At 44.3% G+C, this 23,627-nt stretch overlaps 1 protein-coding gene across 2 annotated transcripts in view; it reads left to right on the top strand.

Annotated features, from left to right (window-relative positions):
• CCDC192 (coiled-coil domain containing 192) overlaps window positions 1-23,627 on the top strand; it is a 1,307,223-nt gene that overhangs the window by 752,103 nt on the left and 531,493 nt on the right. For both annotated transcript variants that reach the window (XM_085632706.1, XM_085632707.1), the window contains one exon: window positions 13,682-13,738. In XM_085632706.1, coding sequence (XP_085488832.1) covers window positions 13,682-13,738 — 57 coding nt within the window. The remainder of the gene's footprint in view (window positions 1-13,681; window positions 13,739-23,627) is intronic.

Raw genomic sequence — 23,627 nt, forward strand, 5'->3', positions numbered from 1 at the left:
GGGTGGCGCAGTGGGCAAAAGAACGATGGATTTAACCCAGATCTCTTGACTGGGGGAGAATGTCTGCATTGTCAGCATTCCGTCCATCATTTGTTTGTTGTAACGCTTTTCGCCCTAAGTGGGATGGGTATTCCCAGACGTGGGACCCGTGCTCACTACGCCACTGGAGTCAAGCTATCCTGGCTGATGACGGCTGATAGCCAGAAACCGGTCCTAGGATGCTTGATTCCGGTCCAGGGAAGACATGGCTTGGCAGTTCGGGCTGGACTGTTCCCATGAGGCACAGGGTCAAGACTGATTTGCATATGGCCATGTCTAAACTGGGGTGGCGCAGTGGGCAAAAGAACGATGGATTTAACCCAGATCTCTTGACTGGGGGAGAATGTCTGCATTGTCAGCATTCCGTCCATCATTTGTTTGTTATAACGCTTTTCGCCCTAAGTGGGATGGGTATTCCCAGACGTGGGACCCGTGCTCACTACGCCACTGGAGTCAAGCTATCCTGGCTGATGACGGCTGATAGCCAGAAACCGGTCCTAGGATGCTTGATTCCTGTCCAGGGAAGACATGGCTTGGCAGTTCGGGCTGGACTGTTCCCATGAGGCACAGGGTCAAGACTGATTTGCATATGGCCATGTCTAAACTGGGGTGGCGCAGTGGGCAAAAGAACGATGGATTTAACCCAGATCTCTTGACTGGGGGAGAATGTCTGCATTGTCAGCATTCCGTCCATCATTTGTTTGTTGTAACGTCTTTCTAAAAAGACAGCACGCAATTGGGCAGAGGCGGGTGCATGTCCCACCGTTCCCAGGAAATGCATCCGCCTACAGCTTGCGGTTACGAGCAGGGACGCCGTCTGTTCGGGGTCATGTCACCATCTGTTTTTAATTTGCGCGTTCGCCCCACTGCCATGCTCACTCGCCCCCGCTTCTCTCTTGCGCCATTCTTTTTAACCATCCCTCCCTTCACATGCCACATGCACATGCAAAACCCAAATTCTGCAGGAGTCCAGGGTCAGTATAGCATAGTTATTCATGGGTAAATGTGCAACGTGGTACAAGTTTAGTTGATCTCTTTGTCTTCTCCTTTAACTTTCATAGAACTCCTGTTTGTGGTCATTGCCACCTACAAATCAAGAAATGTACATTGTGATTCTGAAAATGAGATGATTGATGTTTGAAACCTTAAATTTAATATATACGTATTGGGGAAACTTCTATTACTCCTTATAAGTTCGCATCAGCAACAATGAGGCGTTACCAGTTATTTTGTTGCGCAAGGCTAATTTAATACGGGTTTGGCAATTGTGTGAGAGCTTGAGTGAACGGTAGTTGACGCAGAGATGTTGTATTTACTCATTTATTTATTTTAACTGGCCGATGTACTGAACCGTGTGTATTTGTGGCATGCATTATTCATGAGTTGTCATGTCAGAGTAACGTCCAAAACAATAATTTTGAATTCATGCGTTAATTGTATTAATGATGTTAGGTTTGGAAATCACCCATGCTCTCAGCCTGCCTGAGTAAAACTTGCAGTTCTTTTCTACGCAGTCAGCGTAGCTTGCGCTATTCCAGTGCCGTATGAAGACATTTGTGCTCTAAATTAAGATGGGCAGAAGGGAGTTGGATATCATTTTGTAGAGTTTCCGACTGTTGTGCACGTGTACGCCATGGTTAGAATTATTTTTCTAAATATTTGAATAGAAGCCTGATCACATTTTGCCATCATACACGCCTTTCTTTTTTTAGAAGTTATTGTAAATTACATATTTTAAAATATTCGCTAGACTTAACGGGTGCCTTAATACAGTGTGTTTCTGTAGATATTGTGACTCTTGAAGTCATTTCTTATTAGAACCGGGTATTTCATCTAGCTGCTTTACTATGCTAGGTGATTTGAATTTTCACTTGGACATAATTACTGACAAAGACACTCAGGAACTTTTAGACATCACCTCAGATGTAGGTCTCCAACAACTAGTTGAAGGGGCGACACATCAAGCTGGTCACACCTTGGATGGTGTGTTCACAAATATTCCCGCTTTGTCCATTAGTTCTATCCTTCCCTCACTTGAACCGATCATTTTGCTGTTATTTTTCAGTGGGCTCTGTCTGATCCCATGATTACTAACACAGATAATAACAAATCTGCCAGGAGAGCCTGGAATAAGATCGACCCAGGGGCTTTAGAAACCCAGCTAATCCAAAGTATTCCTGTCCCTGAGTCGGAGGCAGATGGATCAGCAAGAGGTTATACGTCCTGGCTTGACCTTAACTTCACCAAAGTAGCCCCTATGACCGAGGCTAATAGAAATAGGAAAAACCCTTCAGCCTTATGGTTTACTGAAGCACTAAGACTTGACAAACAAGCGTGCAGGAGACAAGAAAGATTATGGCGGAAAAACTATGACAAAGCTGAAAAAGAACCGTATAAGCGTATGCTAGCAAAATATAAGAAGAAAATGATTACAGAGAAGAGTCACTTTTGCACACAGAAAATTGAAATGTCGGGAAACTCCAGCAAGGAACTTTTCTCGGTCATATCTAATCTGACTACCACCAAAAAGGATAGCAATGAGAACTGTACTCAAGACTTCTACAATTTATTGTCCCAGACTTTTAAAAGCAAGGTAGATTAGATCTTTGACCAATTTGTCGGACACACCTTTCAAAATGCTGACCTAGATCAGGGAGTCAAAGCCATAACACCATTAATACATTTTACTGTTACTGCCCCAGAGCAGGTTGCTTTCCTTCTTCTTAAAACTAAATCGAGTTCTCCGGATGACCCTTGCCCTCCCAGATTACTGCATACCATTAGTTACATCATTAGTCCTCAGCTATCTGGCATTTTTAATCACATGCTTTCACAAGGTACTTTCCCTACCTTGTGGAAACAGGCCTGTATATTACCACTATTAAAAAAACCTAATCTTGATGTAATGGATCCAGCCAACTACATGCTAATTGCGAGATTACTATTGCCTGCTAAAATAATTGAGAAAATTCTTAATAGGGAACTTTCCACATATATTTTGGATAATGATGTTTTGGATCATAGCCAATTTGGCTTTCGTACATGCCATGGCACAGACACAGCCCTAATTAAGACCAAGGAGGAGATTCGTGCTGCTTTAGATGGCAGGGGATCAGCAGCCCTGATCCTCCTTGATCTGTCCGCAGCATTTGATACCGTGGACCATAACCTATTGATAGAACGGCTGAAAGCTATTGGCCACGGAGGCAAGACCCTGCCGATCTTAACATCTTTTTTATAAGATAGGTCTCAGATAGTGCAACTAGGCGATTTTAAATCCACACCTTTTACTCTGCCGTGTGGGGTGCCTCAGGGCTCCTCTCTGAGTCCCACACTTTTTAATATCTATGTGTCTGAACTAGCACCCCTGATTAGAAGTTTTAACTTGATTCCGACCTTGTACGCAGATGATACTCAACTGGTCATTTCAACCATTGATAAGGAGGTCGATCATGCTAACAATCTACACAAATGCATGATCTCTTTGAGTTCATGGATGAGCAAAACTGTTTGAGGCTCAACTCAAGTAAAACCGAGGTGGTGCTTTTTGGTAAACTGGCCCCTCTCTGGTCACCAGTTTGGTGGCCAAGTGTCTTGGGCCCCCCTCCTACGCCAGTAGTGAAAGCTAAGAACTTGGGGGTCATAATTGATGAGAAGCTGAACTTTAAATCCCAAGTCTCTAAAGTGGTGTCTTCTGCATTCCTCACCATCAGAACAGTGTGAAAAATCCTTCCATTTGTTCCGGAAAGCGCAAGAAAAATGGTTTTAACCTCCCTTGTGTTGTCCAAACTAGACTACTGTAATGCCTTATATATTAATCTACAGTCTAGTCAACTTAGAAGACTGCAGTCAGCACAGAATGCTGCTGCCAGAGTGGTACTCAATGTCCCCAAACACCAGTCCATTAGGGCCGGAATACAAAAGTTGCACTGGTTGCCAGTAGCTCAACGTGTGAAATTTAAGGCCCTGTGTTTAGCACATAAGGCTTTACACAGAGTTGGGCCACGATTTCTCTGGCAGATTTTTAATTGGCACTCCCCCTCCAGACAACTGCGTTTGGCTACTGCCTTTTTAATGCCTTCCTACAGAATCAGGACAACAAACTGGGGTGGCAGGAGTGTCAGTCATAGCACTATTAGGCTCTGGAACTCTCTCCCGCTCACTCTTAGAAAGATACCATCTTTGATTGAGTTCAGGAAAAACCTTAAAACGTGGCTATTTAAAAACTAACTATTATGTGCAGTATGCGGTCCACAAGCGCCTAGACACCTAAGGGTAGTAGTGCGCTATAGAAATTGCGATAACATGACATAACCTAATGAAATCTGAAATTAAAAAAATATATATTTATATTGCCTGGTGGATGCTTCTTTTGGATGATTTCCATTCAAAGATGGCCGCATGCTTTGCTGGAGCTGCTGATAGACTTGCTGGTTCACACCTTATTCGACTCTCTCAGCCTACCAGTGGAATGGGCCTCCCCTGAGTGGCCGGCAAGGGGCGTCTTTAAGAAAATACGCTGCAGTTGCCCCTCTCACAAGGCACATACAATAATATAGAACGTAACAAAAAACTTATAACATTCCAAAGGCGAGACCTATTGGCTATGCCAATGCTTGTTTTAAAGATGATACAATATCATGCAGTAAGGCACTTGACGAATTCCTATATAAATAGACACACGTTCATTTAAAGCAGTTTCAGTGGGGGGGGTTAATAATTGCCCTGCGTGTGCTTCATGTTTACTCTGGTCTGTTTTACTGTGGCGCGCCTTGTGTAGGGCACGCTCGCCACACACCCGGCTTTGGGGTTGGAGCGGTGCTGCCAGACACCCCTGGCTCCTCTAAGTTACACATCTTTCACTAGACGCAGGATGATTAGTTACACACACAACTCCTTGTCCCCTCATCCACCCATCTGACTATAAATTAGTTTGTCTCTTAGTGGACTACACTCTCCGACCACCTGTCTCTGCATCCAGCTGTCTGCTTCCCTCCTTTGTTCTCTTTCTCTCTAGCATCTGCCAATTTGTCAACAAATCTCTATCCTCTTATATCATCTGCTCCATTCATCCATCCATCTATCTTGTTCAGTAGCATCATTCTTACATACGCTCTTCGTAGACCATCCATCGTGTTCAGTAGCATCCTTCATACATACACTCTTCATAGACCATCAATCCATCCATCTTGTTCAGTAGCATCATTCATACATACGCTCTACATAGACCATCCATCCATCCATCCATCCATCCATCCAGCCATCGTGTTCAGTAGTATTATTCATACATACGCTCTTCATAGACCATGCGTCCATCCATCCATCTTGTTCAGTAGCATCATTAATACATACGCTCTTCATAGACCATCCATCCATCCATCATCCATCCATCCATCCACCGTGTTCGGTAGCATCATTCATACATACACTCTTCATAGCCTGTCCGTCCATCCATCAAATCCATCCATCCATCCATCCATCCATCCGTCTGTCCATCCGTCCATCCATCCATCCATCCATCCTGTTCAATAGCATCACATGGTCAGGACTGACGTTGAGTGGCCACAGGGAGATGGCTTTAGGCTGAGGAAATACTCTAAGAATTAGCAGATTTTTATCGTACATTTGATGAGTGGGTAGAAGAAATTCTATATTTGGCCAGGTTGCAGGTTGAAATACTAGCATTTGCAATGCAATAGGTCTCACATTTACGCGAGTTTAAGCTATTGGCATTGTAAATGACAATGCGTTTTATTTATGTTTCAAAAACGAAAACATAAATTAAAGGCATTGTCATTTACAATGCAAATAGCTCAAACTCGCATAAATGTGAGACCTGTTGCATTGCAAATGCTTGTTTAAAAAGGACATATGCTATTAAAGTGACTTTGTATTGCCAATATAGCCTATGATCCTACTTCATACTACTTTGCTATGGCACTGTGGGACTCCCACTTTGACTACGGTAAATGATTCAAGCATGTGACACTTTGAAAGATACCAATACTGGAGAAGTGCAGTTAGAGGTAAGTAACTCATTTTTTTTTACCAGTAAATGCTAGATAAAATTTACACGTAAGCAAATATGCACATGTATATTTACCTTTGTGAATATGGCCCTTTGTCTTTTCAGCTAGATTTTATTGTACTAGATTTTATTTGTTTTTTTCTGGTACTGGATCTTTCTTAGATTCATATGCTTCCCCCTTCTATACTGAGACACTGAGGTATAATGGTTAGATTAAGACAATGATTGAAGCTTCGCATTCAAGATCACCTTTCAGGGCACATGAGGTGTGTTGAGAAAGAAAGATGTTCATAGAAGACCCACAAACAAAATGTATATTTTGCCTTCACAAGTCGGTGCACACACCCAGCAACAGCTCCATCTTTGATTCATTTAACTCTGAAACTCTAAGGATTGAAATTGTCAAATGCTTTTACTGCTAAATGCTGAATCCCCAGAGAAATCTTCAGAGAGGCACTCTCCTCAGTCAAGGAAACCCAAGTTGGACAGTGTTGGTGCTAAATATTTTGTTGCAGACACTTCCACTAAGCATTATGCGACTTCCATCAAAAGACCCTGGGCATCTGCCTTGAAGATGCAGTCTTTTGGTCATGGTGATGATGACATAGCAGAATCCAGAGCTAAGTCTCACTCTACTGACTTTCCATCACTTACAACCTCAAAAAAGTAATCTTTCACTTGTGTCCTCTCCTTTAAAAGGTAAGGGCATGATTTCTTCCTTAAAAGCCAATTTGTGGACAACTATACTGACGAGGAGTATTTCTTCTGCGCTCTTGATGGAAAAATCGTTGACGAAGACACATTTTACCCTGTCAACAATGTCTGTTCTGTTGATAAGGAAAGGACCAATGTTGTAACCTGCCCTGTCATCCACAAGACTATTGTCGATGAGGACACCATTGTCGACCAAAACACCTTTGTGGATGGCAAAGCACCTCCCACCTAAAACCTTGGGAGTTCTCACTGTATTACCGACAACTTCTCCCATGGAAACTCCATTGACGACATCATTGTCAGTGGCACTGTTAACAACAATTACCTCAGCACTACCTTACCTCAGGAACCTGTTTCCTCCATACCATCACTTTTGCAACTTATATGCCTAGTAAGAATCACCCCAGAAAGACCTGCACAAATTTTGGACACTTCACCACATTCCTCATCTACAAATCATGGCGAATGTTACAATGAGTGTGCCCCTGATGAAGAAGGCAGTCAACACATATATTTGGATGACAAAAAATTATCTGTAACACCATCTCAAGCAGAGGAATCTCATGATACCACTATCCACTGTCTACGTTGTGAATCAGATGAAGAGGAAGTATATATATATCAGGAAACTATATACAGACTGAAGACATCCCTTGCAAGCTGAGATGCCAGCAGATTCACCACCACAATTGGTACAGGTGCCCCTGGAGTACCTAAATTTGATTAAGAAACTTAGGGCCATATGTAGGTAGCTAAATACCGGTCGGTAACGGCCGAAATTCGGTAAATATCCCGTTACCGACCGGTATTTAGTCAAGTGAGATGTAGGAGGCCAAACACCAGTTTTCGGTAAATATGAATCGGTAAATACCGATTCATAATTACCGAATTCTAAAATACCGAATCATATTTACCGAATACATATTTACCGATTCGGTAAATATGAAGTGGTAAAACGAGAAAAGATATGTAGGTAAATTCGGTATTTAGGAAATCCATGAAATTCGGTAATTAAGAGTCGGTAATTAACACAGATTGAAAGCAGGTGGTAAGCATCAACAGTGCATATAAGCAATCCCAAAATGCAACAGCATGGACAACATGGCCGCTCTGTATGTCATTGCAAGGCGCCTACGTCTACAGGCAGCAGGTCTGAGGATTTGGAGACGGGAGGAACGCATTTACAGACAGCGCCTCACACTCTTTCAACAGACTGAGGCAGAGGTACATGAAAGGTACAGGCTACACCCACAAACCATCATGGACCTGATAGGGACCTGCACCCACTCCTGGACCAGCCAACAAGAAGGGCGCATGCCATACCACCACATGTGCAGGTTCTCTGCAGCCTACATCTACTCGCATCTGGCAGTTACCAGGGGGTGATAGCTGCGGTGGGCGGTGTATCCCAGAGTTGCCTATCCCGTTTCTTCAGGAAGTTCCTGGATGCCATGATGCAGAGAATGCACCACTACATCAGCTTCCCAAACACACAGGCTGAACTGCAGAAAACCAAAACAGACTTTTATCACATGGCACAGTTCCCCCATGTCATAGGCTGTATTGATGGCACACACATTCCAATCTGCCCACCAGCTGCCACTGAGCACAGCTACAGGAACAGAAAGTCCACCCACTCCATAAATGTGCAGGTAATCTGCGATGCAGGGAACATCATCACAGATATCGTAGCTAAGTTTCCTGGGAGCACCCATGACTCCTTCATCTTCCAGAACAGTGGGATCTACACATGACTGCTTGCGGGAGAATTTGGAGAAGGATACCTGCTAGGTAAGTAACAGTGACGCTCCATTCTACTTAGCGCAAATCATCGTGTATTGAGGCATGTGACTGATGGTTCTCTCATACTCACCTAGGCGACAGTGCATATGCCGTGCGGTCATTCATCCTCACTCCCTACCTACACCCATCAACCCAGAGTGAGAGACGATATAATGTGGCACACAAATCTACACGCAACGTGGTGGAGCGCACGTTTGGACTATTGAAAAGCAGGTTCCGCTGCCTCCACAAAAGCGGAGGCGCACGCCAGTACACACCCATCATCTGCTGCAAGATCATTGCCACTTGTGCAATGCTGCACAACCTTGCCACGAAGAGAGGTACAGAGGTGGAACTAACTGATTTTGAGGACAATGATGATGAGTCAGGACAGCCAGAGGCCAACGCAGCTGGAGTGCCAACAGCAACAGATGGGAGAGAGAGACGGGCAGAGATCACATGCAACTATTTCTGAGTAAGTAAGGGGACACAGCCAGTTGTTGGATGTCATGACGTAGTTTAATAATGCGGCACTACGCCACAACAACAAGAAAAAGCCGTTCTGTCAACATTGTGTAATGACTACTTGCAAGTCCAGGGTTACTACACCCAATTGTCTTAGGCTATACCGTGTAGCATTACTGTTTGCGGCCACGCACTACAGTGTGGGATGCCACGGATTGTGCATCCTCACTAGTGGCAGCCCCATGCCGCCTGCTGCTCCTCTGTGTATCTGGGACAGGGGGGGTAATGCTGCTCCTGCTGCTGGTTTCTATGCTTTCCACAGCATCCCCAGCACCAGTTGTGGCCGCCTGGCTTGTCAGTAGCACTTCCAGGGCACTGGTGACCTGCACCATCCCCCTTGAAACGTCATTGCTGCAGTGTGTCAGGCCCACCTGCATAGCCACAGAGCGCCTGCAGAGCAGCGAAGTGGCAGTTGCCAGCCGGTTGAGTGCCCTCGTATGAGTATCTCTCCTCTGCCGTTCCCGGCGCCGTGCAGCTCTGTCCGCATCATACTTGCTGCACAACAGCATGACGGACTGGGACATGTCCCGCATGCCCGCAGCCATCTCACTCATCCCCACCGCCATAGCGCTGATGCCCCTGTCCATGTTTTCAGATGTAGCTTTCAGTCCCCGCATTTGGCGCTGAACTGACATCATTGCCTTTGTTTGTAGGCGCTGTATCTTTAACATGGTGCCCTTGAGCCCCGAGAACACCCCATGGCTCTCATCGTGTGCTGGTGGACTCTGCACCCGAGACCTGCGGCGATGTCTGGCACCTGTGTGTGCTCCCTCTGAGGTGGAGGGCACAGTGGCATGGCTCCCATCCTGGGACACAGTGGTTGGCTCCGGCCCCCTGCAGTCGTCAGATGAGGACTCTAACACTCGCAACCTGGAGGCAGCACGCCTCCTCGACCTCACCAATGCAAGCAGTGATGATGCCGGTGACTCCAGCATGAGTGGTGATGCTGGCTGTGGTGGTGATTCTGGCTGTGGTGGTGATGCTGGCTGTGGTGGTGATGCTGGCTGTGGTGGTGAGGCTGCATGTGGTACTGATCTCTGGGCAGAACTGGTGCTGGCCTTCCCTGTACTGTCTTGCCGGTGTGCCCTCTCTCCCGTTGCATGTGCAGTCTTGCGCAATGTATCATCTGTGGACAGAAATGCAACATCAGCTCAGTGTACCTGAAGGCCTGCATTGCAAGCATCACAATACATTTCTGTAACACTCTCACATTGTCCTCTGCCTGCTTTTCACTAATGTGTGTACCATGCCTTGTTGTTCTGTGCTATTCAGTTCATGGTTGGGGTTTCCCAGACTACATCTCCCATAATGCATTGCCAGTATGCACTAACACATGGACTGGAGTGGGATACTCATTTCACAATTGGGGATGTGGGATAGGGGTAGGGGGGGCAACATTGCTGTGCATGCATCTTACCTTGTTGGGTGGTGGCTCTGGCAGAGCTGTCGGCATCCCCAATCCCCACGACACTCTCGGGCTCTATTGTGGACTCCACCAGCTCCTCCAGTTCGGTAAGGGCAGGTGCCCTGTTCCTTCCACCTCCTGTCCGGCTGGCCTCCTTCTGCAGTTCCCCCATCTTCCTCTTCGTGACGATCCTTAGGTCGTACCAGCGCTTTTTCAGCACCTCAATGTCCCTGGGGGTCACTCCAATTGCATTGACCTGCGCCTGGATTCCCAGCCATATGTTACGCTTCTCCGACTCAGGCACTTGCAGGGACTACTTCCCAAACAGCTTCTGGTGCTGCTTGACCACCTCCTCCACTAGTACCTGCAGTTCCTTAAGGCTAAATTTCTGCTTTCTCCTCCTTTCCCCTCCATCTCTCTGTGTCTCCTGGCTGGACATTTTGAGTTTGAGCTGCACAATCAGGCACTGGCTCCCTGCCTCTCCTCTGCACTCCCAGCCTCTCCAGAGTCTGATGATTGTGTGCACCTGCCTGGGTGTGGCCACTTCCTGGTTGGGTGGGGTTTGGTTGCACAGGATTGGCTGATTCATCCAGTCATGTGTTTTTGAATTTCCGATTCGGTAACTACCGATTCGGTATTTACCGAATCGGTAAATACCACTTCGGTATTTACCGAATCGGTAAATTCCGATTCTTGAATACCGATTGTTACCGATTCGGTAATTATTACCGAATGATTACCTACATATAACTTACCGATTCATAAATACCGATTCGGTAAAAATCGGTATTTATGAATCGGTAAAATACATTTACCTACATATGGCCCTAATTGAGCATTATTGCCACTGGCTTCCTCCATCGTGATTAGTTCCTCTTCTACTGGCTCCTCAGTTCGATTCAAACCCACCGCCCATTTAACCGACACAGGCACTAGTAATTAACATTTTAGCACATTTTACCATCCAAGATGCCTCCTTCAGAAAAGATGGCAAATCAGTCTGTTGAACTTCCCAGATGAGATTTGAGTCAAGACACACCATTCAAACTATTGATATGACATGGATGATGATAGTGATGACTCGGATCAGCAAGACAGTGAAGCAAGTGATGACAATCAACAGGACCGAGACTGGGGTGATTACATTCCAACTGAACAACCTAATCCAGAGCCATCGCCCAGAGATTCAAAACCAGATGATACCTACAGTTTCCATATGTTGATCTACAGAGCGTCACAATAAAATGAATATAGATCCTCTTTCAATGTGACCACATGACCCACTGCCCTACCTCCAACATGTAGCGAATTCTGGCTTGAGATATTCTCCAATTATGTTATATCTGACTGCTATAACCTCATATTGCTGAACTCTCCCTTCCCATCCTTATTCTTGACTAGACTGGCTACGGAAATTATGTGAGGTCTTTTTTTGCACATTCGTTTAACAAAGAACTTGACAGCGTGGGAGCTCAATACAGTGCTCAGTGGACTTAACAAAAAACCTTTTGTACCTATTTATAAGGCATCTTCCGAGATGCTCTCATGGAAGATAGCCTTCTTAATAGTGTTAGCATCAGCAACACCCGTCTGTGAAATATGGGCGTTTTTCATGAAGCAATGCTATCTTAAAATTTAGGAGAAACAAGAGACTCACTCTACATATCCGAAATTCATTGTACCATCTAAATGAAAATATTCATTTACTAATATTTTTACGACGACCATCTACAGCTGCAGAGTAATCTTAAAAGTTCTCCACTGACAAGACAAAATACTTTTGCAGATATTTGTTTTGCACGGAAACTCTAACAAAGAATGCCGTTGTCAAAACAAGGCATGACATGCTGGATCACATTGTATCTCCTTCTGTCATGGCAAAACAGGGCACCCTCTCAGGCACATAGTAGGGGCACATTCGATGCGCGTTTGACTGCCACTGCTGTGCTATTCGTTGGAGTGCGCTTACTGGATATATGTAATGCGGTGACTTGATCTTTATCCCACACCTCCGCCAAGCATTAGAACCAAAGCGGCAGGTAAAAGCTAGTGATGTGCAACCTATTTATTAAAGTAAGCCTCATTTCTCATTATGCGTTATGGCTAATGTAATGAAATGCTTTGGTAGTCTTATTTCAAGCAGGTGCGTCTATGGAGGTTTTAAAGCTGGAAAAGAAAAAGTGACTTACAAATGGAATTAACCAGTGTTGGTATCTTTCTAGATTTACAGGTGTTTACCTATAACTTCCTATAACAAGCTATAAAAATTTGACAATTGGCGCCTCTGAGGAGGATTGGAACTCTTGGCACCTCCACCTAATTGGTTGGACTTCAGGTCATAAAATGAGGTGGATTGGCGATGTGTAGTCAATAAGTCGTCAGTTTCATTTGCTGTTCTATTAACATTGACTATCGAGGGGTCCCAGCACGATGTTGGTAATTAAAGTAAGTATGTGACTTTATGAAAGATGCCATCGATGGAGAACTGTAGTTATAAGTAACTTTTTCTTTTATAGCTATTCAAACTCCTGACAAGGAACTGAAGCACATTGGAAGGGTGGCACATCGCACCACAGGGATGTGCTTGGTTGAATGATTGTCAAATTGCAGGGTGACCCATGTGGGACAGATTTTGCTGTCCTGCATAATTGACCAAAGAAGTGCTAATATTCTGAAATTGGTCATCATGGCTAAGGACTTAGTTCTGAGTTTAAGAGATAATTCTGATCTCAGATCTAACAGGATAATGCACAGGTAACTAAATTATGATTTTGTTTTCTTAATATCTCCTCTTACCCACAGTGTTCCAGATGTTGGCAAGTACTGGGAGAAAAGGGCAGGAAAATAGGCAAAACAAAGAAAGATAAACACTGATTGTTCCTCGTTTCCAAGTGAAGAACTTGGAATAGAAGGTATTTACCATTCTTATTAAATACCTCGGCCCTAAGTAATGGTATTTACTCGGTGCAATACACACCTCACCCTATCACCATGGTGGTTGCTATTTGACCTGTGGTGTTAGAAAAAATAGTAGTTATCAAGGATCCTTAATGAATATGGATGGAAATGTTAAGACCATAATGTATCTATGTAAGTTCCCCCTGTAGAGAACCTGTAAAAATGTATTTAGTCTTCGTGTACATCAATGCATTAAAGGGTGATATAGTTTGATTTATATTGTCTTTTAGCATATTCAGAGACTAGAAATGGAGATAAAAACAGCAAAAGAAGAGTTGCTGATGCATGTAAGTTCTATTTTTTCTCAAAACTTCCTCTATTGAGCTTTTAGAAGTTACATCAATACAATCATGTTGTTTTTTGTTTTGTATACAATTGTCACAGTTGAACCTGTGACTTACAACAATGCTATTGGAGAAATCAGTTGCTGGTCATGTTCAGGTGTCTTCACATTTGTTAATAAACTGTAGCAAAGATTTCTCATCATTCCTTCATTATCCACCCCTCGCCCACGAAGGGAAAAAAGGAGCAAAAATCTATAAATTAAAGGCACAGGGGAAAACATAGCACAGGTAGTATACACAGGTCCACAGAGTACTCTTGGGTTTGGATCTACATAGTCAGAGCTTGCCGCAAACTGGTCTCTAGACCTTCCTATAATTCTTCCTCTGGTGCCTGCATTAATATTGGAATAAGTGTAGAGCCTGTATCCGTGTCGGGCAAGCACACAAGGGTAGTCCCCGTTGTAGGTAATGACCTAAAGGCCCATTACATAATCAAAGTTTTTAAAAGTGCCTGTTAAGATATCCACCATGCGTTCCAGTGATAGAGCTTGGCTCAGGTGAGCGTGCCATTGTGTCATAGATGGGGCCTCTATGTTCTAGCACGTTGCTGCCACTGGGTACTTTGCCTCCCCCAGACATAGCTAGAGAATCGATCTATCCCCTATCATTTGATGTTTGAGAGAGGAGTCTCGTAGGCCTAGGAGTACAAAACCTGGGTCATTCTGCACCGAATACCCCAAAATCTCTTTGATCTGTGCTAAGATTTCATCCCAGAAGGGTCTAATCGAAGGACGATCCTACCAGATATGCATAAAATCCGCCAACATGCCACAGCCTCTCCAGTTCTGTTAGCATATCGCAGGGAATATTTTCTCTAACTTGGTCGGATTGGTACAAATCAAAAGCACCTTGTAGTGGGCCTCCTGTAGTCCCATGGAGTGTTTGAATTTAGGTATGTCCCTTCAAAGCTTGCCCCATTGGTCAGTGTTAATGTCCCTACCCAACGTCTGCTCCCAGAAGGTGATGTGTCGTGGGAGGGGATGGTCGAGAGTTGAAAGTAGTAGAGAATATAAAAAGGAAATGGTGCCCTTCGATGCCCCTCCCGTCCTCACAAATTGTTTAATAGGAGTAAGGTCCCTCATTGCTGATTCTCTCATATCGTCTCCCAGCACCCAGTGTCTGTGTTGTGTATAGTGGTAGTGTTCCGATGCTGAAAGTTGAAAAGTTCTCTGGCAATGTTCAAACCTTAGTATGGAGAGGGAACGGTGGTCCAAGCAACTATATGAATGAACTCTTCCCAAGCTTTGAGTATGGTTGTTTTGGGAGTGCTCAAGTATTCGTTGTCCGTGCGGTCCTTGTTGGGTTTCCAGAGTAGATCCCAAATACATCTCCCTGCCACGGCCAAGTCCATATGGAGCCAGTGTTTGTCAGAGGCTCTTACAGACCATTCCTGAATTATCCTTTGCTGAGAAGCCTTATAATACAAGTGTAGCTCTGGTAATGCTAGATCCCCCAGAGATTTTGGCAAGCAAAGCTGTTTATATGGAAGACAACCTCTCTTTCCCTGCCAGGTAAATCGTATGAACATGTATTGTAGAGGGATTAAGAATCTGTGATCTAAATCGGTTGGCAGTTCCTGAAATAGATACAATAGTCTGGGAAGTACATTCCTTTTTATAGCCGTGAGCGGTATAGAGGAGCCCACGTCAAAAGTCGGTTTTCAGTTGTTGGAGAAGTGGGGGATAATTAGCTTTAAAAAGTTCAGGGAGTTTGGCCATAATTCAGATGCCAAGATATGTAATCTCTTTATTCGACCCCTGCAAAGGTGTGTCTTCCACTACCCGCTCTATTTCAGAATGCGGTAAGTTCAAATTAACCTCTTCAGTGCCCATGACGAGATAGTCTCGTCATGGAGCACGGTTGCGCTGTGCCCATGACGAGACTATCTCGTCATGAACCCCGCCCGCTAATGTAACGCCCGGCACAGGGCGGGGAAAGGGTGTGGCACTGAAGGGGTTAAGAAGAAATGATTTAGTCATAAATTTGAAAGCTGGATATGTTGCAGCTCTGTCCACAGGTCTCTCAGCGTATTTACGGGATCAGTAGTAGCCATTAGTATGTCATCAGCAGAGAGAGACATATTGTATGTTTGTCCTCTCCAAAACCACGTACCTAAATAGTGGCCGTCAATCTAATCTTTACAGCAAAGGGTTCAATGCTGAGGGCAAACAATAATGGAGAGAGAGGATATCCCTGCTGTGTTCCTCTTTCCAGATAGAAGACATCAGAGCTTTCTCCATTTACCAGGACTCAGGCTCAAGGGCACATGTAGTTGGTCTTAATCATGGCTATAAACTGGTCGCAGAAGCCAATTTGTCGTAGGGTATTAAAAAAGAAGGGCCAATCCACCTGATCAAAGGCCCTATCTGTGTCTAATACCAAGAGAGCTGCCGGTATAGATTTTTTAGTGGCTTTTTTGATCAGAATCCTAGGTTGGAATGCCCCTGCCTACCTGCTATGAAGCCAGACTAATCTGGATGTATAAGGTCCGGAAGCAAGCCCTCATGCCTAGAGGCTGTAACATTCATATATAGTTTGGCGTCTAGGTTGACGAGCGCTATCGGCCAGTACAAATTACACCTTTGAAGGTCTTTCCCTGGTTTCAGGATGCTCGAGAGCAGAGCTGGCTAATGGAGGAAGATACCCCCCCCCCCCCCAACCATGGAGTTAAATAAAGGGACAAGATGAAGTAGCAACTCAGAGCTAAAGGTCTTATAAAATTGAGCCGTCAGCTCATCTGGCCCCAGGGATTTAGACAATTTGAGCGCCGTAATGGCTGTGCAAATCTCTTCTTCAGTTATGGGGCTTCCTACTTGTGCCTTGGTTACCTAAGGCAGATCTACTCCTTCAAGGTAGACTAACTGAGCTTTCTCATCATCAGGAGTGTCCTTGGAATAGAGTATTCTATAGGATTGAGCAAATATTGAGCTTTCTCGGGGTCTGTGACTGCTTTCCATGCCTGCTCGCTCACGATGTTTCCTATGTACTCTTTCTCCCATTTAACCCTTAGTAGCCACTTTATTTCCCTGTTCATATGTTGTGTGTTTGAGCCATAGGAGAGCGAGCCCAGCTCTGTTATTACAAATAGCATTGAGTTTACACCCTGAGTATAGTTACTTTCCTTTCTAGGGGTAGTGTCAGGTTCTCTTTATGTGCTCTCCCTGCCTCACGGAGCTCCTTCTCCAGTTCTAGTCTCTCCTAGGTTCTTTGTTTGTTGAGGGCCACGGTCATGGCAACACATTGACTCCTAGGTACCACTTTAAAGGCATCTCAATTATTCATTGAGGTTGTGTCACAGGGGGCATTAAAGTAAATTAATTCTCTAACGATTTGTGATAGGGCATCTCGAATCAGTTTACCTCGAATCAGGGACTCCAAAAAGAAGCAGCGCTGATGTTTCGCTGGAGCTGCAGCCCAAGTCATAGTAGTTGGGGCATGATAGGATATTGTGATTGGGTGAATAGAGGTAGACAGTAACACCTGTGGGAGTGCCTGATTTACAAAAATATATTCTAGTTGGTAGTACATGCGGTGGGTATGTGAAAAAAGGTATAGTCTCTCACAGTGGAATGTAGAGTACGCCATGTTGCTGTTAGGCCCATGTCTCAGAAGTCGCATTTCAACATTTTGGGGAAGCTACCAGTACTGGCACTATGGGGCTGTGTACTATCCACACTCGGATCCCAGGTGAGGTTGAAATCAACCATCAGCCCCATATCCCCCTCTGCGAATCCTCCCGGCATTGCCGACATAGAGCTAAAAAATCGTCCCTGTTTAGTATTGGGAGCGTATACAGAGACAAAAGTGTACATTTGACCATGTAGTCATCCCCTAATCATGACTACCCTTCTTTGCTTGTCTGACCTACAGCCCTCCGGTTGAAACTTTAAAAAGGAGTGGAACAGGAGAGTAACTCCATTATGTTTTGATGGTGCTGACGATCTGTAGATGATTAGGTAGGCCCTATGGCGTAACCTGTGATCCTCAGACCGCTTCATGTGTGTCTCCTGCAACGCTACTACGTCATGTCTTTGCTCTAAGAGGTATTTCCATGGTTTATGCTTCTTGGCAGGAGAATTGAGCCCTTTAACATTCCACGCAAAGCATGTGACACCATCTTGACCTATGAAACAACAACATATCTATGCAGAATGTAATGAAACCACTGAAGGGCTGAAGGGCTTGTGAAGCTCCTCCTGTACCCCTCTTTAAACCCAGTGACAGTACCACTCATCCTGGCACCCCGTGTAGGTTGGTTGGTTGGTTGGTGAAGTGTTGGATCCCATGTATCCTTTAATGTTAAGGAAAAGAAAAATCAAAACGAAATCATCCCAAAATATGTTTGAGCAAGTGAATAATTTCTACATAAAAGTATCTTCCTTAAGAAGAAGAATTTTAGCATGGACGTATAGTTCAAAATCCACTAAAGTAAGGTGGAAATGGCTTACCATAGTTGATCTATATAAAGAACTTAATAGAAGGTAGATGGCAGAGTTGGCATGTATTTCAGAACAATCTTGTTACAACCAATACCCCCCACGCTATGTAAGCCTCCCTGTGTCCCAAGGAAGCCGCTATAAAGTAGTGACAAGGGTGTCCTCCAGGCCAGTATGCATGAAGTGATCAAATCCTTTTTCGAGAGCTTTAACAATTCTGTTGTTGGCACCCACGCTTTATGAGATTGCCAGGGCTCAGTTCCATTTGCATCTTTCCCAGGGTCTGTGCTCGCATCTTCGTCTTCTCCAGCCACTTGGTCCTCAGATAGCCTCAGGTCCAAGATCTTCACTGCTTCCTGGAGATTTTTATCCTGTAGAGTAAAAGCGATACCAAAGGGCTATGTCCAGCGGTGTTTAATGGAGTCTTTCTTTAGTTTGTCGATAACTTGGTGGAATTGTTGGCATTAAGCTAGAGTGGCTGGCGCTATGTCTTGAAATAGTGCACATGTGAAGCCCTGGAAGGACACCTCAGCCCTTTGTACAGCTTGACGGATCTCCACCTTAACTTTAAACGAAGGCAGTTTCGTAAGTACGTCTCATTGCATCTTGCCTCCTCTTGAGTCAGGTGGTCCCACTCTATGCACTCTGTCCTTCTTCACCTTCAATCTGGAAGAGCTTAACAACTCAGAGAAGAGGCCGATTACAAACACCTCTAGACCTGGTCCCTCCGCGCCCTCCTCCAGCTTGCAAATGCGATGTAAACTATTCTTTAGATCCTCGCTTTTCAATAGGGATGTCTGGAGGTGTGCTTGAAAACATTTCGCTGTGGCCTCTGCCTTGGTCAAGCAGTGTTTTGAGTCTTGCGTCTTGGTTTCTAGATACATGGCGCGGGTGCCCACCGAGTCATCCTGTTGTCGAGAATCGAGTTTGCTTTGTATGTTGTGGTAAATAATTTAATTACCGGGACTTAATTTGATGCGGAAAATCTATAATAATAGCTCAGTAAAATAAGAGGCAGAATCCGTGGTATTAGAGGTTCGGAACGGGCTTTATTCCAAAATCAATTCGAATTGAGGACTCCATATTCCATCACCACGAAGGTTCAGGAAGTGAAGGACCCCACTTTATTGACAAGTAATCATTTATATACAATAGGCATTACAGTGAAACAGATGCCGGAGGCGTAACAGTTGATAACAAAGATAAGAACATACATGCGTAACTAAAGTGGGTGTAACTAAAGAACGTCATCAGGTATGATGTCATAAATGGGTGGTTCCATGAAAGAATTTCGCAATGTCAGCAGAAATACTTGGCAGAGATGCGCGCGCAGCAGCATGACGTGTGATTGACGTGTAACTAGGGGATGAAGGGGACTTGACATTTAGCTCTACATGTGGAGACAGAAGTCTGGGGTTATGTCAACCTAATCCCAAATCATATCTAATATCCTATGTTTAAAGAACTGTGTTATCCAGAAAGAAAGGTCTCTTAGGATAGAATCTTATTCTATACTGACTATACTGTCCGTTAGTGCGTGTACAAGCGTCTAAGTGTCTACACTAGATACGAGGGCAGAAATCTTCCATAGTAATAGGGCTATTAATTACTTGCATGAAGACAGAGAAGCCGGGCCCTTTGCTCGGTAGCTGGGAGAATGTTTACTTAAACTACTAGACAGGAATGTATTGGATAGGGAGCGGAGCAAAGCAGATAATCTTGAAGGTGAAATACAGTTTTTGGCAGGCAACAGGCTGGAGTCAGGCACCGTTAGCCGCGCAGGGAGTAGGACAAAGTTCATGGGTACAGATGCGAGCTCAGACTGGAGCTTTCAGAGGCAGAAGGCAGAAAAAACTTGATGGCAGAATCAGGGCCTACTCGTCTGAACTGTAAAATGGGATAAGTGAACCATATAAAGCCGGTGGCCTTTCATACTTAGGAATAGAATATCCGGCCCATTCATGGCGGATCTGAAAGAGGACATGTTGACGGTGGACGCACATGTGTTTGCGTCTTCATAACTGGAACTGGAGGAAACATACATGTACCTATGGTTTATACATGAAACCGTTGGGGTCCAAGATAGGGGACATAACTGACCCTAAAAATCCATATTTCCACATTCCCTCCTTGTCCCCTACTTGCCCTTAAGAGATATCAATCTTCATCAATCCGTTGATCTGTTCATATAGCATCATTTGTTCTTCTTTCTTCTTCCGGAATCTTGAATGAAAACTTGGATGTGGGATACACGAGGTGGCACACAGACCACAAATCGCTGGTCCACATTGTAGGCATAAACAGCAACTGAATAGTATGAGAAAGCCAATACCTAGGAAGGATAGGACCCTCCATCCAAAGGTAGATAATACACTCCAAAACCAACTGGACCAAGTCCAGGTGCCTGGATTCTGGTGTATCTGGCTTACAATCTTATGAAGGCGAGTTATGGCTTTATATACAGATGGCGAATTTTCTGGTATGAAAATGCAACAGCTTGATCCGATGACCCTACAAGCTCCGCCCCTATCGGCCAGGATGACGTCAAGGACAAGACGATTTTGAAGCACAACAATCCGCATAGCAGACTGCTCTTCTGTTAAATTGCCTAAGGCGGAAATAGTTTCGTTCACTACTGCTTCAAGGGTTCTGGTTAATCTACGTATCAGCTTACTATTGGTAACTGTACCTATATAGGGAAAGAGACCTTTATTGAAATCTGTGTATTTTTCCCATGCTGTCTCAGTGTAATCGACTATTGGGAGATCTCTCCGTTCTCTATTGTGTACTAAATGAGTATTTCTATGATAATCAGGAGGAGCTAGGAAAACAGGTGGCAAAAGGAATCCAATGTAGCAGGTACCATCCCAATCTAGAGGCAAACGTATATATGCAGTCTGACCACATACAAAGTAGGAATGGCAAGAAGCTCTAAATGTAGACTTGCCTTGATCACTGAATTCTATTACAGTGGTGCATTTACTGTGGCCCATGTGTATAGAGCCATTCTTTCTTATACATAATTCACCTTTAACTGGAAATACTGGCATAGCGGGCAAAATTGGTGCAGGTTCGGATTCGACATTCAGGATCATGAGATTAAGCGTGAAATTACCTAATCCATATACTTCATTTTCTAGATCAGTTCCTGTTCTTTTGGGAAGTCCCTTCTTGTCAGGGTAGCAGACTTTAAGTAAAACTAAGTGCAGGTTTCCCCATACCCAGTTGTCTTGATAAACTGCGGAATTCGAATCTTGGGAATTAATTAGACTAAACCATGCTCCACAGGAGCCATTGTGTGTGAACGGGTATGGGAAGAGAGGCAGAATTCCTTTATAGTTCTGATAGGGAGGGAGTCGGCCACATATCCAACAATTTGTAGCATTGCTAACCTGATGGGAATGATGTAACATACTAATAAAAGTGTTGTTGCGCAGCGCAAATCTATATGACAACTCATGCGGGGGAAGTTCACTAAAAGAATGTTCAGCAGTAACATTATGAACATGTTTAGAAATAGGATAATATATGTGCAACAATATACTTGCAGCTATTATTAAAAGACATAAGAAAAACAAAATTAATAACGTCACTGTGCAATGACTACGCAGTGATTTATAGTACGCATGTTGTTTCATTCGCTTCCTTCGGTGTCTTTCTCTATTCAGGTCTAGGGGATTCATGTCAGGGACAAATTCGACCGATTCACCTTGGAGAGGACTTAAACAATCAAATTGTCTGACTTGGTAGACCTTAATTTTAGTCTGTATTGTTCTTTGTCATTCAGTTCAACCAAAGGAAGCTTTGAGTCAATCGGTGAAGACACGCAAGGTGTGTCATTTACATCGGACGGTAGTCCATGAAATTTCTTGATATGACTTGAATGTATCCAGCCTTTTCGACCTTCGATCTTCACGGCTGTCCTCGTTGTTAACAGTACGAGTTGAGGCGATCTCCACCTAGGATCCAGCTGGGACTTCCGGTCAAAATTCCTCACTAACACCAAATCCCCTGGAATTACGTCATGGGGTTTCACCTCGGTGTTGTCGGGAAAGGCTGCAGCTACCTGTGAACGACAAGATTGTAGTGCAGACATCAAGGAAGCCAAGTAATCTGTCAGCATGTTACAGTCAACATCAGTTATTTTTCGTGGTATAGGCGTCCCCCACATATTTGGTGGTCTACCAAAGACCACCTCATAAGGGGATAGCCCTGTTCGAGAGTGCGCTACCATTCTCATGTAAAAGAGTGCAACTGGTAAGGCTACTACCCAGTCGACACCTTTCTCTCTACATATTTTGGACAATCTAATTTTCAGAGTTTGATTATGTCGTTCCACGAGACCTGCTGCCTCGGGGTGTCGGACACAGTGAAATCTCCACTGATAGCCTAACAAAAGTGAAACGTGTTTCATTAGTTCGGAGGAGAACGGCTGGCCGTTATCTGAGTAGACAACACGTGGTAAACCGTATCGTGGGAAGAATTCTCGAACCAACTGTTTGGCAGTAGTCGGGGCAGTGTAATCTGAAACCGGGTATGCCTCTGTCCAACGGGAAAGAGCACAGACAACTACGAGAACATATTTGAATCCTCGACATCGTTCCATCTGGATATAATCCATCTGGAGGACTTCAAAAGAGTGATCAGGAGGCTGAAATCCACCCTGTTCTACGGGAATGCTTTTACCTGGGTTAAACTGACAACAGATCATACAGGTACGGACTTTTTGTTTAGCTGCTGCTCGTAAATGTTTGTTGAACCAAAGGTGTTGAATGCTGTCTAGCATAGCTTTTTCTCCTAGGTGCGCTGGACTATGTACAGTGTTAATGATAACTTGGACCATTGAATCAGGAAGGAACCACACAGATTTTTCCTTCGTCATCCATCCTTGATCCGTTTGGGTCCCTCCTAATTCAGTCCATTTCTTTATTTCATCTGGTGTAGCATGTGTCTGTATGTCAATTACGTCAAGAGCGGGATCCTTAACCGTCATGCAATGTGTTGGTGTCGGAACTATTGTCTTTGTCATGTCAGACGTGTGGGTTTGAGCAGTCTGTTTAGCTGTTCTGTCAGCTAAATCATTGCCTTGGGAAATGATATCAGTAACTTTCGTATGAGCTTTACATTTCATAATTGATATTGCAGTGGGTAGATGTATTGCATCTAGTAAGGCATGAATAAGGGGTCCGTGCTGAATGTGGATACCGTGAGAAGTTAAATAACCTCTCTCTCGCCACAGCACGCCGAAGTCATGTACAACTCCGAATGCATAACGTGAATCAGTATATATGTTGACTTTTTTATTCGTAGCTTGAATACAGGCTTGTGTCAGAGCGACGAGCTCTGCTACTTGAGCGGACAAGGTATTTATGCGATTTGTTTCAATAACTTCAGTA

The sequence above is a fragment of the Triturus cristatus genome, chromosome 2_1 (genome assembly GCF_964204655.1).
Source record: "Triturus cristatus chromosome 2_1, aTriCri1.1, whole genome shotgun sequence".
Classification (NCBI taxonomy): Eukaryota; Metazoa; Chordata; class Amphibia; order Caudata; family Salamandridae; genus Triturus; species Triturus cristatus.